Here is a 13,328-nt window from a genome sequence, read left to right on the forward strand (position 1 = left end):
ATTGCTGCGAGGTTCCTGCCTCCTGCAAACCCAGTTCAGAGTGTTTCACCTTCCTGCAGGGATGGAAAGAAATCCATTCTTTACTGGACAAAACAAGAATTTTTCTCTCTGCTGTCCAGCTGCAGATGGGAACAAGTTTGTCACACCTTGGCTCCATCAGAGCTGGGTTCTGGTGCCTGTAAATTCAGTATAATTAATGAACTCTGCCCTTTCTCACAGCATTGCTGGAGCCAGGGGAACTGGTGGCAGGTAAGGAGTGGTTTTGTTGAAAATAGATTTAGAAATACACCTGACACCTGAACAGAACATAAAATGAACTGCCAAGAGGGTAATGCAAACCAAGGAACAAAATCAATATTGTCAGACAATGGGTAACAAAATGTGCAGTGGAATATTCAGACAGAAGGTATCTGGGCAATGGCATTGTCAGACAATGTCTTAAACATTTTCCATGCTAAAACATGTCCAGGCAAATGGATAAACCCACTGCTTTCCTCCTTTTTGTGGGGTATTTGCATATTTAATGATCCACCCTACTCTGCTACTTTTTCTGTATGGTTTCTGCTGGGGATTGAAAATCAAGAGTTCAGTTCTTGTCAGACCTGATCATTCATCTTCCAGAGGGACTGACTTATCACATTCATGAATAGATGGCTTTTGTTGTATGAGGTTTTTTGTTGGCTTCATTCTTTTATATTTTTTCTCCAGTTTCCATGTCCTTTCTCTTGCTAAAATATAACCTGGTTTATTCAAGGGCCCTCTTTGCTGTTTGTACACACACAGAACCTGGCTTGAGAGCATCCAGACTCATCCAGAAGCGTTCTTAAGCATTATCCCAGAAGAAAAAAAAACAGTTTTTTCTTTCTTTTCCCATCGTTTTAGCTGTAGTAACACTTTAACTGCTGTAGTTTTGATTTGGACACAGGAGGGCACCAGAATTCCATTCCTTAAACTTCAGTTGTGCCACAAAAAAAACCCAGAGGATTTCAGGAAAGTCTGCAAGAACAGGGCTTCTTTTTAATGACTTTAACTTCACATTTAGAAGCTTAGAGAAAGGTTCTGCTTTTGCAGCCTGATCGTTTGCAAATGTGCTGCTCTTTCAGCTATAAAGGACCCAGGAGTAACATGATTCCATAGAGCACTAAAAATGTGGGTGAACCTCAGTCACCCAAATTCCCCCAGCTCTGATCTGTCCCATGCCCTCAGAATCGGGGCTTTGATGTGGCTGAGAGTTCATTTCTGCTGTAGCCTCGATTAGAATTTAATTATTGATGCTGCCCCTGCTGGGGGCAGAGAAGAACAGGCTCCCCAGCAATGGCCCTGAGAAGGAACAGAGAAAATGGGAAGGAAAACATGGATTTGGTGATAAAAAATGAAATAAAAGACTTCCTGAAATAATTCCACCTTTCAGTGAGAGCTGAGCTCGCCCCCTGACATTTGCAAATCCTGATATTTGATGGAGCATTCCCCAAGCTCCCCCACTTGGGTAAAACCAGCACTCCAGTTGCTACTTGCCTGCCTTTCATGCCTTGCTCTGGTTTTCATTCGCTGCCAAGAATTTGTTTCACCTGGGCTGGAAAAACACTGGCACAGCTCAGGCAGCTTATCTGCAAATCAGGAATCTTACAGTAAAATCAGGGTCTGGGCTGTCAGTTCCACTCCTGAGCAGAAAACTGGCAGCCAGAATTCAGGAGGCTTTGAAAAAGAGTCGGTGTCTCCATGAAAACTTTTCTTCTTTAATGATCTGGCCCCAGATCTCAGCAGGTTCCCTCCTGTCCCCTACAGGACACCTCTCATGGAGCTGTTTCTCCTCTTTTTTGGGGGGGTTGTGCTGCAGAAATCAATGCCCAGGCCAAGTAAAATAAAAGAAATAAATAAAGAAATAAAACTGCCTGCCTAAAGAAAGAAACAGCTGGTTTTGCTCTGCTGAGGAAAAACATTTTAACTGATTTTGGGTGTTAGCACACAGAGGGCACCTTGAATTTCAGCAAGGAATATTCCATTCAAAGCACTGAAACTTTGACAAGATTTAACCATCAGCCCTGGAGGGTGATGGATGGAGCATTCCCAGGATGGAAGGGAATGCAGAGGGATCCAAAAACCCCCTTCTCCTCTGCTTCTCTTGTTGCCATACACTGCACAAAAAGGCCACAGAACAGCCACACCCCAATCATAGCAGGGAATATTTTGAAATCCAGGTAGTGCAAAATCAGACCTAGAAAATCCTGGTTAATTGTCTTGACATCCCAGTGACCCTGCTCTTCACATGAAGGACTCAAAGCCCTCTGCAATATGAAGTTCCCATTTATAAAGCCTGGCTGAATCTTTCAGGATTTGCCAAACCCATGAATATTTTCTGTTCCCATCCCACCAGGAGGGGCCTCTCTGTGAGCCCCCAGCTCCAGGGAAACACACCCTGGCCCCACTCAGTCTTTAACCAGAGTCACTGCAGCTTTTTATGCACGAGAACAAGGATTTTATGTGCCAGAACAACGTCTGACGAGGCTGGCTGTGCTGAGTTGGTGTTTTATAAATAACAAATCAGTTGAGCAGCTCCAGCTTGCAAATCTGGTCTCCTTTTCCTTCTGTCCCTCCCTCCACACTCTGTGCTGAGGCCTCAGGTGCTGCTGCAGCTCTCAGGAGCACCTGGAGCCCCTGGGCTGCTGAGTCCAAGGAGCAGCTCTGGGAGCATCTCCCCGCAGCAGCCCCTGGGACAAGATCCACACATCACTTCAGGGCAGGGTTTGGGTCAGGGGTTTGAATTTTCTGTTGGTTTTTCGACCTCTGAGCCTCAGGCTGGGCCCTCCCAAGGGGCTCCCCTGTTGGGGGAGACCCTCCTGGAGCAGTTTTGTGTCAGGCAAGAGAGATGCACTGGAATTTTTTTGGTCCTCATGTTCTTGTTTATTATTATCTTATCTAAAGTTTTGCATGCTGTCCACGCCAGGCTCAGTGCACTGGAAAAGCACCACAAAAATGGCCAACAATCTCTTGGTACAAGGTCTTTTAAGACTAAACTATCCAATTAAGAAAGGACACCTAGATTATTTCCCCTTTTAACCCAATAACTGATCCCACAGAGCTGCAGTGGGGACTTTTCTGCCCAGTTACAAAATGCTCCCAAACCCATGGAGAAGGAGAAGGAAGAAGCAGCATGAAGAAGAAACCCAGGACAAACCCTGTGCCTCCATCTTGCTTCCATCCACAACTCACTAAAAATCCCAAACCCTCAATTTCTCACCCAGTGACACACCTGCACTGCTCTCTATAATCTGTTGCACACTTCTGTGTGTTCCAGTCTGTATTGAAGTCCAGGAAACTTTCTCCATGAGTGAGGGTCAAAGTCAGAGCTCCCCTGGGGCTCAGGGCACCCCAGAGCAGACAGAGAAATATTCCCAGTGCTCTGGGTTTCCACAATTTTCTATGAATTCATTTCCCCCTTTTGGGTGCCTGCTGCACACTGGGTGTGACAGCACATCCTGGGTGAGTAACACTCTGTGTGTGTGACAAAGCCAGCTCTGCTCCTGGGCTGCCAGATCAGCACCACTGTTCCCAAACCAGGCACTGTGCGGCGGGACTGTGCTAAGAGTGACATCGAGTGGCCTGTGTGCAGCTTTCAGCTTTTGTTTGGGTTCATTTGTTGGAGCAAATTGCTGATAATTAATTCTTATTTAGGCTGCTCTGCCCCTTACAGGCGCCAGTGAAGAGGAAGGAAAACTGAACTTACTGGAAACACAGGTGAGAGAGGAGGGAGTATGGAAAACTCTTCCTGAGCACACCAGGCTGGGATCAGAGAGACCCAAAGGGATCTGCCCAGGGAACCCCGAGAGCTGGGCAATAACCCTGCCCTGCTGCCTCTCACTTGCACTGATCTTCACACTTTAATGCAATTCAAGAAGTGGTCAGGGGTTAAAATACTCTGAATAATCATTGCTCCCTTTCAGGAGAGACAGAGGTGTCCTGTCCATGGCAGGGGGCTGGAAGGAGACAAGATGAAAGTCCCCTCCAGCCCCGCTATTCCATGAATCCATGGGCTCCACGGGGACTAAAACAGACCACATCCAGTTACTACAGCCTGGAGAGAGGGGCAGAACCTGCATCTCCTCAGTTTGGCCCTAAGGCTGGGTGAACAACGTGATTTAACACCTCTTTAGATGTTACTGAGCACCCCTGTCCCGGGACCTTTGCCAGCCCAGCCCACACGGCTGCAGGATCCAGCCAGCCCTGCTCCGGCCCTGCAGGACCCGGCTCGTGCTCGGCTGGTCCCCGTGTCCCCAGCTGGAGGTGCTTCACCTCCAAGCCCTTTCTGGAGTGGCAGCTCCTGGCCCTGGAGTGGGGCTTGGCGTCACCGAGCGCCGAGTCAATCTCTAGAACATCGAGTCTCCTGTCAAGTGTGGCCCTGTGACATTTCCCAGATGCCTGGAGTGCTTTTCGAGTAACCTCGTTGTTTTCTTAGCTATTAATGAGTTACTCTGAACACACAGCAGCCTTGGAGCTGCCTGGGCTGGTGGAAGGGGTTGGGATGAGATGGGCACGAAGGTCCCTTCGAACCCAAACCATGCCGTGATTCTGCCGAATCCCAGAACAGCCTGGGCTGAAGGGACATGTGGGATCACTGATCCAGCCCCAGGCCTTGCACAGACACCCCAAAATCCCACCCTGGGCACCCCTGGAGCGCTGTCCAAGCTCTCCTGGAGCTCTGGCAGCCTCGGGGCCGTGCCCATTCCCTGGGGAGCCTGGGCAGTGCCAGCACCCTCTGGGGAAGAGCCTTTCCCCAAATCCACCCTTTCCCTGGTATCCAGCCCCTCCCTGACCCCCAGGCTCTGGCTGACAGTGAATCCCCTCATTTCCAGCGCCAGCGGGGCCATTTCTGCTCGCTCCCGGCCCGGCCCCCGAGGCAGCGATACCGAGCCCAGCCCGGTCCCGGTGCCGGTCCCGAGCGCTCCGGCCGTGCCGGGCGGGGCCGTGCGGGGCAGGTGATGGCGGCGGGCGGGGAGAGCGCCTCCTTCTCCTCTGCTTCCCCCTCCTCCTGCCGTGCTCTCCCCGCCCTCCCCTCTCTCGGCGCGCCGGGGGAGGCTGCAAAGTTGGGCGTGTGCCGGGGAGTTCTCGGAGCGTGTTTGGGGTCGGGTTGGGGCGGCGGGAGCGGGGCCAGGAGCGGGGCATGGCTGAGCAGCCCGCGGCGCCCGGCCCGCGGCTCCGGCGCGGGGCAGCGGCGGGCGAGGCGCGGCGCTGAGGGAGCCCCGGCACCCCCGAACCCCCCGGTGCCCCCGGAGCCGCCGGCATGGCCCGCTGGATCCCCACCAAGCGCGAGAAGTACGGGGTCGGTGAGTGAGCGCCCGCCGGGATGCCCCGGACTGTGCGCCCCTCCCCATCCCTCTGCCCCCGTTCCGTGCCTTCCCTCTGCTCCGTGCCTTCCCTCTGCTCCGTGCCTTCCCTCTATTCCGTGCCTTCCCTCGGTTCCGTGCCTTCCCTCTGCTCCGTGCCTCCTCTCCCGTCCCGTCCCATCCGTGCTCTTCCATCCCGTCCCCTTCCCTCCTTTTCCTTCTCTCCCTTCCTTTCCTTTCGCTCCCATCCCTCTCGGGCTCCTCTCCCGGTCCCGGTCCGGCGGTGCCCGCTCCCTGAATCCATCGGGGTGTGTGCTCAGCGCTGGCTTCCAGGGATCTCTCAAAGTTCAGGGCTGACTTTTATCGTTTTGCCCCTGCAGCATGTTTTACACTAAAAGCTCTAGCACAGCAGAAAAAATTTGCCTACTGGTGTGCCTGGAAGGAGATGTGGTTGGGAAGGGATAAAGAGGGTGTCATGGGCAAATTGAGAGCTCTGGGTGATGCCTTTGCCAGCGGCCGGAAATCTTGATTTAGGGCGAGGGATGGGGAAAGCTTGACTGGAAGTGTCCCAGGCCAGGTTGGACGGGGCTTGGGCAACCTGGGATAGTGGAAAGTGTCCCTGCCCACGGCAGAAGTGAAACTGGAGGAGCTTTAGGGACCTTCCGACCCAAGCCGTTCCATGATTCTGTGACTGACACTTTGTCCCTCCTGCTCTGTCCCCTGTTGAAAAGGATTTTTCTGAGTGCTGGCTCACTTGTATCAGGAACAGAACTCTGTGGTGTTGCTGATAAAATTCCGCTTTGCTTGAGAGTTTTAAACCCACGGTTTTGAGGTTGGTGGTGAGAATTGGGCAGGGAACATTTGGCAGGAAGCCACTTATGACACAGAGAGCTTTTGATAATTTATGTTACTCAGAGTGATCTTCTATGCCACTGGTGCTCAGTACTGGACTTCTCAATGTGAGAAAAAATTACTAATTTCGTGCTTGCAAAGTGTTCATCACCCCTGCTCCCCTGAGGGTGTTCAGCCTGCGAGTTTGAAGGTGAAAAACCTCACCCTGCATGATTTTCACAGCACATTGAGCTGGGTGACCCCTCCACTTCAGAGAGGCTGTGCAGGAGGCAGCTCAGCTCCTCGCAGGAGCTGCAGAGACATTTTACAGCCTTATCTGGTTTCTCCAGGTAACTGGCAGGGTGTGGAGCGCTGACACCCTGAACTTTGTTTCTTGCTGTTTAACCATGGAAGTGTGTGCATGGCCTGCCGAGATTGCTGTGGGCATCTGTAATTTCCAAACTTTGGTGGATGATCAGATAACCCATATCCTGCCGGGGTGATTGGCTCTGCTGGTGTTTTCTGAGCACACCTTTGAGCTGTTCCCCAGCTCTGAATGGCCTTGGGCAGCAGATGAATCAGAGGCACTCCTCTGACTTCCCTTTTATTTATTACCTTCCGGGGTGAGTTTTCCGTGCTGGCCTCAGCCAGCTGCTCCTTGTGACAGCTCCTCTCCCAGAAAGGCACTGGCCTGAGAGTAAGCAGGGTGGAGGGAAAACGATGCCTCTTCCTGCATGTTTCCACCCAAAAAGTTTGTGCTGGGACATACCCTGTGAGTCCTGGGTGATCAGCTGGGTGAAAAAGGTGTTTTCTTTCCCCAAGTGACATGGGGGCTGTCCTGCTGCAGCTCTGGGGTTTCATTTGCAGCCAGGACTGATCAGGTTGATCCACAGGCAGTGCCAGAATTATTGAGGCGCTGCCTGGCTTTGTCAGGCAGTGTTTGACTCATTGCATTGTAATTTTGTCAGTTTGGTGTTTGCAGACTTGATGAGTTTCTTATCTGCAAGTGTGTCCTGTGCTGTGCTGGAGGGCCCAGCTCTCGCTGGTTTGGGGTTACCTGGGAAGGGTTGGTGAGGTTTGAGAGGGAGGTTTGGGCTTTTGGGCTGGGACTGTACCAGTGCTGAAGTGGCTGCAGGGAGGGGAATGCCCCGGTTTGTGTGGGGTGGTGACAAATCCCAGCCAGGCATGAAGTGTAACCACACAGCTTTTGTTCAGAAAGGAAAGAAAAGACTGAGGGGGGATCTCACCAATTCATATCAACACCTCCAAAGGGTGCCAGGATGGTGCCAGAGCCTTCCCAGTCATGGCCATAAAATAAAACACAAGTTCCACCTCGCCATGAGGAAGAACTTTTTCCATGTTCTGTGGAACAGCTCCAGGGAGGGCCTGGAATCTCCCTCTCTGGTGACATTCCAAACCCACCGGGATGATTCCTGTTGTCACCTGCTCCAGCTGGCCCTGCCTGGGCGGGGGCTTGGAGTGGATGAACTGCAGAGGTCCCCTCCACCCCTAAATAGTCTGGAATTCTGCAGAAGAACACCCAAACTGTAGCTGCTGGTGGTCTCTGCTTTGGAAACTTCTGTAGAACTACTTGGATTTATTTAAAACGTGACCCTGGAAGTCGTGGCAGTGTAGTGGGGAATTCCAGGAAGTCAGCTGTGTGATTCAGTGTCACTTGTCTGATTTCTGCCCTTCAGGAGGGTTCCTGTCCTGGGTTCTGTTGTACAGATCTGTGCATTGTGAGTTCCAGTGGATTTGCCAGGTTTGGCTCTGCCCTGAACTGGTTAAAGCTGGGGAGGGCTCCCTTCCCCAGGGATGGCAGAGGGCTGAGTTTGGAGTGGCAGCAGCAGGGAGGGCAAAACTGGGAATTGCAGTTTTTAGGGAAGCAAACATGAGAGACAAGCAGCTTGCAGCTCTCACAGCTTCTCCCTGGCCATGAACTCCCAAGCAAGTGACAGATGGGATTTGGGGAGGGACAGGGACACCACGGAGCAGCTCAGAGGCAGCATCTCCTCCCTGGTTTGCTGGGTCTGACAGAGCCTCCTGGCCACAGGCTTCACCTCTGCTGGCAGACTGAAAGAGCATCTTCAAGGGAAGCTGGTCAGTTCTTGGGCCACACTGAACACAATAACCCGTTCTGGTCGTGTGTTTCTCTCAAAAAGGCATTGTCATTGGCAGAAATCCTTTGACAAAGACTCCTTCCAGTCAAAGAACTCTGCTCTGAGGGAAAGAACACCTTAGTGAATTCCAAAGGCTTTTAACTTTTCTTATCTATTTGTTTTAAAATTATTAACTTAGAGCATAAGGAACCAATAATGTAATTACTTTCTTTTTCTGCTGGCAGTAACCTGGATTTGCACTTTAACTCAAGTGCTACACCTGGGTTGTAAAAGCAATTCTGTCATTGCTCATCAGCTGTTCTTCACTTTGTGGCCTGAGGCCTGAATGGAGTGAGAGACCCTGGAGTCTGTGGAATCCTAAATTAGTCTGTAATAAATCCATTATAAACAAGCAGCCAGGTGCCTTTTCCTGCCCCCCTTCTGCTGGAGTGGCAGTGCTGGGCCAGGGCAGGAGCAGCCCCAGCCCCAGAGCAGGATGGCAGCGCTGCCTTTGGGGCCAGGTGGTTTCCAGGTGGCTGCAGGGATGATGGATCAGGCACACCAGGTTCTTGTGGCCCCTCTGACTATGAACCAACAGGATGTGAAGTGTTTGTTCATCCTTGTGCAGCCTGAGCTGCAAATGCACCAATTGTTCAGTGAATACACAAATCTGAGCTTCCAGAATCAGGAATTATTAACCCAGGTTTGCTTGGAAGAGCTCTGAGGTGTGAAAACCAGAGGAATTTGCATTTTGGTGAAGGTGGTGGCTTGCACCTGGAGGGCTGGGGGGATTCCATTGTCCTGAAGGAACAGCTGGGGCTGTGCCAGGGGGTTTTAGGTTGGATTTTGGGAAAGGCTCTTCCCCAGAGGGTGCTGGCACTGCCCAGGCTCCCCAGGGAATGGGCACGGCCCCGAGGCTGCCAGAGCTCCAGGAGAGCTTGGACAGCGCTCCAGGGGTGCCCAGGGTGGGATTTTGGGGTGTCTGTGCAGGGCCTGGGGTTGGATCAGTGATCCCACATGTCCCTTCCAGCCCAGGACATTCCATGACTCCTTCACCCTCATTTTTGGGGCAGTGTGGCTGTTCCAGAGTGTGTGTGGTGGGACTGGGGAGGGAGCTGGGGGATTATCCTGGAATTACCCTGCCAGGTTCTGGTGGCTCTCCCACCCCAGGCAGCTGTCCTGGCTGGCAGGAGCAGAGATTGGGCTGCTTGATTTGAAGGGAAGCACTGAAATCCTTCCTCTGTCAGATCCCACTGGTGGCTGGTTCCAGTCATGGCTCAGGAATGGCAGCAGCTCCTGCCAGCCCTGGGGGGCTGAGGGAGCAGGGAGGGAGCTGCAGGACCAGGTCTGCTCACTGGGGTTTGGTTTGTGGTGACTCCTGGGATGCCTTGGAGCAGCTGCCTGGAACAGGGGCTGACAGAATTAGAGAATCAAGTGGGTATTTATTAATAATAAATCGATTAATTACAAATAATTAAAGATAAACAATAACAAATTAATAAATATTTCTTAAGAATAAATAATATTAGAGGCCTTCAGTAGCTGCACCTTGGGCAGTCAGCAGCCTCCAAGGTCACAGTGGTCACAGTGAGTTTTTCAGACAGGTGTGAGTTTGGTCCATTTCCATATCAGGGGTTAATTGTCCAGTACAGCTTCAGGTGATGCAGTCATTTACCCCCAGTTTGCTCCTCCCAATTCACTCTCGTTGATGCTTTTTGGGGCCTGAGGCAGTAGAGTGTCCTTGGATCTCAGGCCTGGAGGGATTGTTTGTGTGCCCAAAGAGTGAAGCCAGGACTGACACTCTCTGTGGAGTTCAGAGGGATGCACCAGGGCAGGGCAGGATCTGGAAAATAGAAATGCTAAAGCTTAAGGCATCACCTGGGGTGCTGGGCCATCAGCTCCTGGCTCCCTGTCCCATTCCAGGCACCTGCAGAGCTCTCTCCTCAGACAGGCTGGGATCAAAGCCCTTCTCAGTGCTGGGAGTTGTGCATCCTGTCAAATTAGGGCCAAATCCATATTTGTCTCAACTTGCTCCTTGCTTTTCCCCCACCATTCCTGTTCTGACTTGGAGCTCACATCCCCTGTTGTTGCTCTGGTTCCTAGCAGGGGCTCCAGAGGATGGAAAAGCCAATCCCCCCATTCCTGCTGCAGAGCTGCCCACCTTCCTTCCTATGCATGCAAACACTCTGCTCATTCTCCTGCTTTATTATCATTTGTGGCTAAAAATTGGCTGATGGCAATGCCAAAAAAATTCCCAGTGGGGGAAAGCAAACCCTGGGCATTGTGAACAGCAAAGAATTGAATCTTCCCAGCAGATGACACTTCATTTCTGACCTAGTTTCCCAACTTTTATTGCTGTGTCTGCAGTTGATTTGATGTGAAATTTGGCCATGCTGCTTCTTGCCTCCATAGTCCTTCCTATTTTTTTCAAAATCCATATTAGCCAGGGTCTGTCTTCTCTTATTTTTGGTGATTTCCACTCTGCTGCTGAAGTCATTTCCTGTGAAATTAATCCTGTGGACTTCAAAGGCATCTCATTGCCATGAACAAGACTTGTCAATGTTCCTTATCTAACTCTTACTTTGAAAAGAAATATTTCCCCAAGTGTTTTGTGACTTGTGATGAGTTTGTGACTGACATCACCTTCAGGAGCTGTCCCACAGTTCATCTTTTTAACAATTAAATCCCTTTTATGGAGGCTCTAAAGAGGCATCCAGAGCTGCTGGGTGCTTCTGGAGCTTGGGCTGAGCTCTGTCCTGCTGATTAAATGTGGGTTAATTGTTGAGGTGTCAAGAGATCACAGGAACCAACTTCCCCCAGAGCTGGGTGTGGGGCCAGTGCTGAATTTCACACCAATTCTTGATTGTTCTCATGGCTCTTCCTCTGGCATAGGGACTGTATTTGCCAGCACAACTGCAAATGGGAGTTATGGAGAGGAAAAGCAAAATTAACACTCAGGAACTCAGAAAAATGCAAATATATTGGTCAAGCAACAGTGATAGTGCACTAATGTATAATAATCTTTATCATCATGGGTAATAATCCTTATCATTGAGCTTTGAAAAATGCACACCCCTTCTACCTGCAAACTTTAATTGCAAATTACATTTTTTGATCTTCAACTTGCACTTTACTTGAGTGGTAGGGCATTTCTCTCAACTATTGCTTTTAAAGAAAAAAGCTCCTTTTCTGCCAGGGCATTAAAGACACAGCCATGACCAAGCTTAGAACCACGTCAGCCCACAGCCATAAACACATTTCCCCCCTTGCTGCTGGAGCTGAGGGGATGTTTCAGGTCCAGTGCATTTAATTGCTGATGCCTGAAATCCTGCCATGGAGTTGGGTGCATTTGCCAGCAAACCTGTGCTAATAAAACCAGCCCATAAATACAAGTTACTAAACAGCTTTTTGGGCTGGCAGTCTGTGCTTGACTTCAGAAAGTGATGATGTTGCAGAGTTTTAGTTGGAGCAGTTGCTAAAATGATAATAAAATGTCATTTTGGTGCAGTACAGGCTGTTCTTCCCAGGGAGATCTCCCAGGCCTAGAGGGGGAAGCACCATTTAAAGGATTCATTCTCTGGCAGCCTGGCTCAGGTGATGTCTGGCACACTGTCACAGAACACAGTCAAACCAGCAGTGCTGTGGGGAGCATTCTGTGCTCACTGACACTGAATGTTTGGGAGGTGTTGGTGCAGTGCAAGTGCCCCTCGTGCTGGAGGTGCTGAGTCTGAGCCAAAAGTTCATTAAGGTGCAGTGGAGATAACAATTCCTGCTCTTGGGAAGTCTGGAACTTTGATCCTCCATGGCAATAAAGACATTTATGGCTTCAGCTCCAAAGTTCTGAGAGTGGCTCAGAATGTCACAGGCAAGTAGTGGCCGGTTAGTTCTGGAGAAGTGCTTTTTCTTTTTTGGCCTTTTTAGCTTATTTCACCTGATTCTTCTCATAGCTCCATTCTCTTGCTCTGGCAATGCCATGGGGGCTTCAAGCTGCTGAGAGATGGAGTTTGATGTAAAGGAATAAAGAAGGCTTCAGTGCTTAATTCTTCATCTCCTGGCATCTCAGGCAGTTTAATTAAAACTTACTGCAAATTTTGGAGCAGTTTTTTCTTCATTGTTCCTGGCAGCAAAGGGATCAATATTCTTGTTTGGCTTTTTGCTTCTAGTGCAAGACCCACCCACCCATTCCCTGCCAAGATTTCTTGCTCTTCATTTTCATCCTATTCCCCCCATTTCGTGTTACCTGGGATAGGTGGCGAGAGAAAACTGCCTTGGAATTCCCATTTCTCTGGAAATGAGAAGCTGTGAACCAGTCTGAGCAGTGCCAGTTCCCTGATGGGCTTTGCTCTGCAGGATGGGATCAGTGAGCCCCAGGCCATTAAGGGAAGGTCAGTCTGCCCCACAGTCCACCTTGGGTGAGCAGAGTTGCAATCCCATTGTTGTGCATGTCAGAAATTCTCCTTGTGTTACCCCTGCCAGCTCTGGGGTTTCCATAAAGGGATTTACCAGTGGAGCTAAAAACTCCTCAGCACTGAATCCCAAATTTCTGCAAATGGGCTGAGCCATGCTGGGGGTTCTTTCCTCAAACTGTGGGAGAGCTGCTTTGTCTCCTCCTGAGCCCTGGCTGGGCAGGGAAGGTGTTGGAGCCCTTGTTACAAATTCCCACTGTCTGAGGGGTGTTTGGTTTGCAGCTGACAAGGGGGGGTTCCTCAGCCTTAGCCTGGATTTGCTGTTGGTTGTGCTGAAGTTTGAGCTCAGGGCACCTTTCTGGTACAGTTCAGCCCCAGGCACAGCTGGACCCTGTGCTCAGATGTTTCCCTCCTTAACCCCCTCATCTCTGCCCCTGCAGTGTGCCAGCAGCAGAGCTCAGGCTGGGAGCACTCACAGCTCTGGGCAGGGGCATTTCCAAGTTTTCCTCCTCCTGCTTTGATGTTTTGCCCAGTGAGAACTGGGACAGTAATTTCAAGCCAGTGGCAAATTCAATTAATTCTTTTGAGAGTGCCACACGCTTTCAAGTTGGAAACGAGCTGAGCAGTCCAATTTATGGAGTGCTGGGGTCTTGCTTTTGCAAATCTGCCTG

The 13,328-nt window shown here is 50.7% G+C and overlaps 1 protein-coding gene across 1 annotated transcript in view; it reads left to right on the forward strand.

The window, feature by feature from the left end:
• The first annotated feature begins 5,261 nt into the window (after positions 1–5,261).
• Positions 5,262–13,328, forward strand: part of DOCK5 (dedicator of cytokinesis 5) — an 82,319-nt gene continuing 74,252 nt past the window's right edge. Inside the window, exon 1 of the mRNA XM_084221872.1 lies at positions 5,262–5,321. Coding sequence (XP_084077998.1) covers positions 5,279–5,321 — 43 coding nt within the window. The 5' untranslated portion in view covers positions 5,262–5,278. The remainder of the gene's footprint in view (positions 5,322–13,328) is intronic.

The sequence above is a fragment of the Fringilla coelebs genome, assembly GCF_963513975.1.
Source record: "Fringilla coelebs genome assembly, chromosome: 26".
NCBI classification, from domain to species: domain Eukaryota; kingdom Metazoa; phylum Chordata; class Aves; order Passeriformes; family Fringillidae; genus Fringilla; species Fringilla coelebs.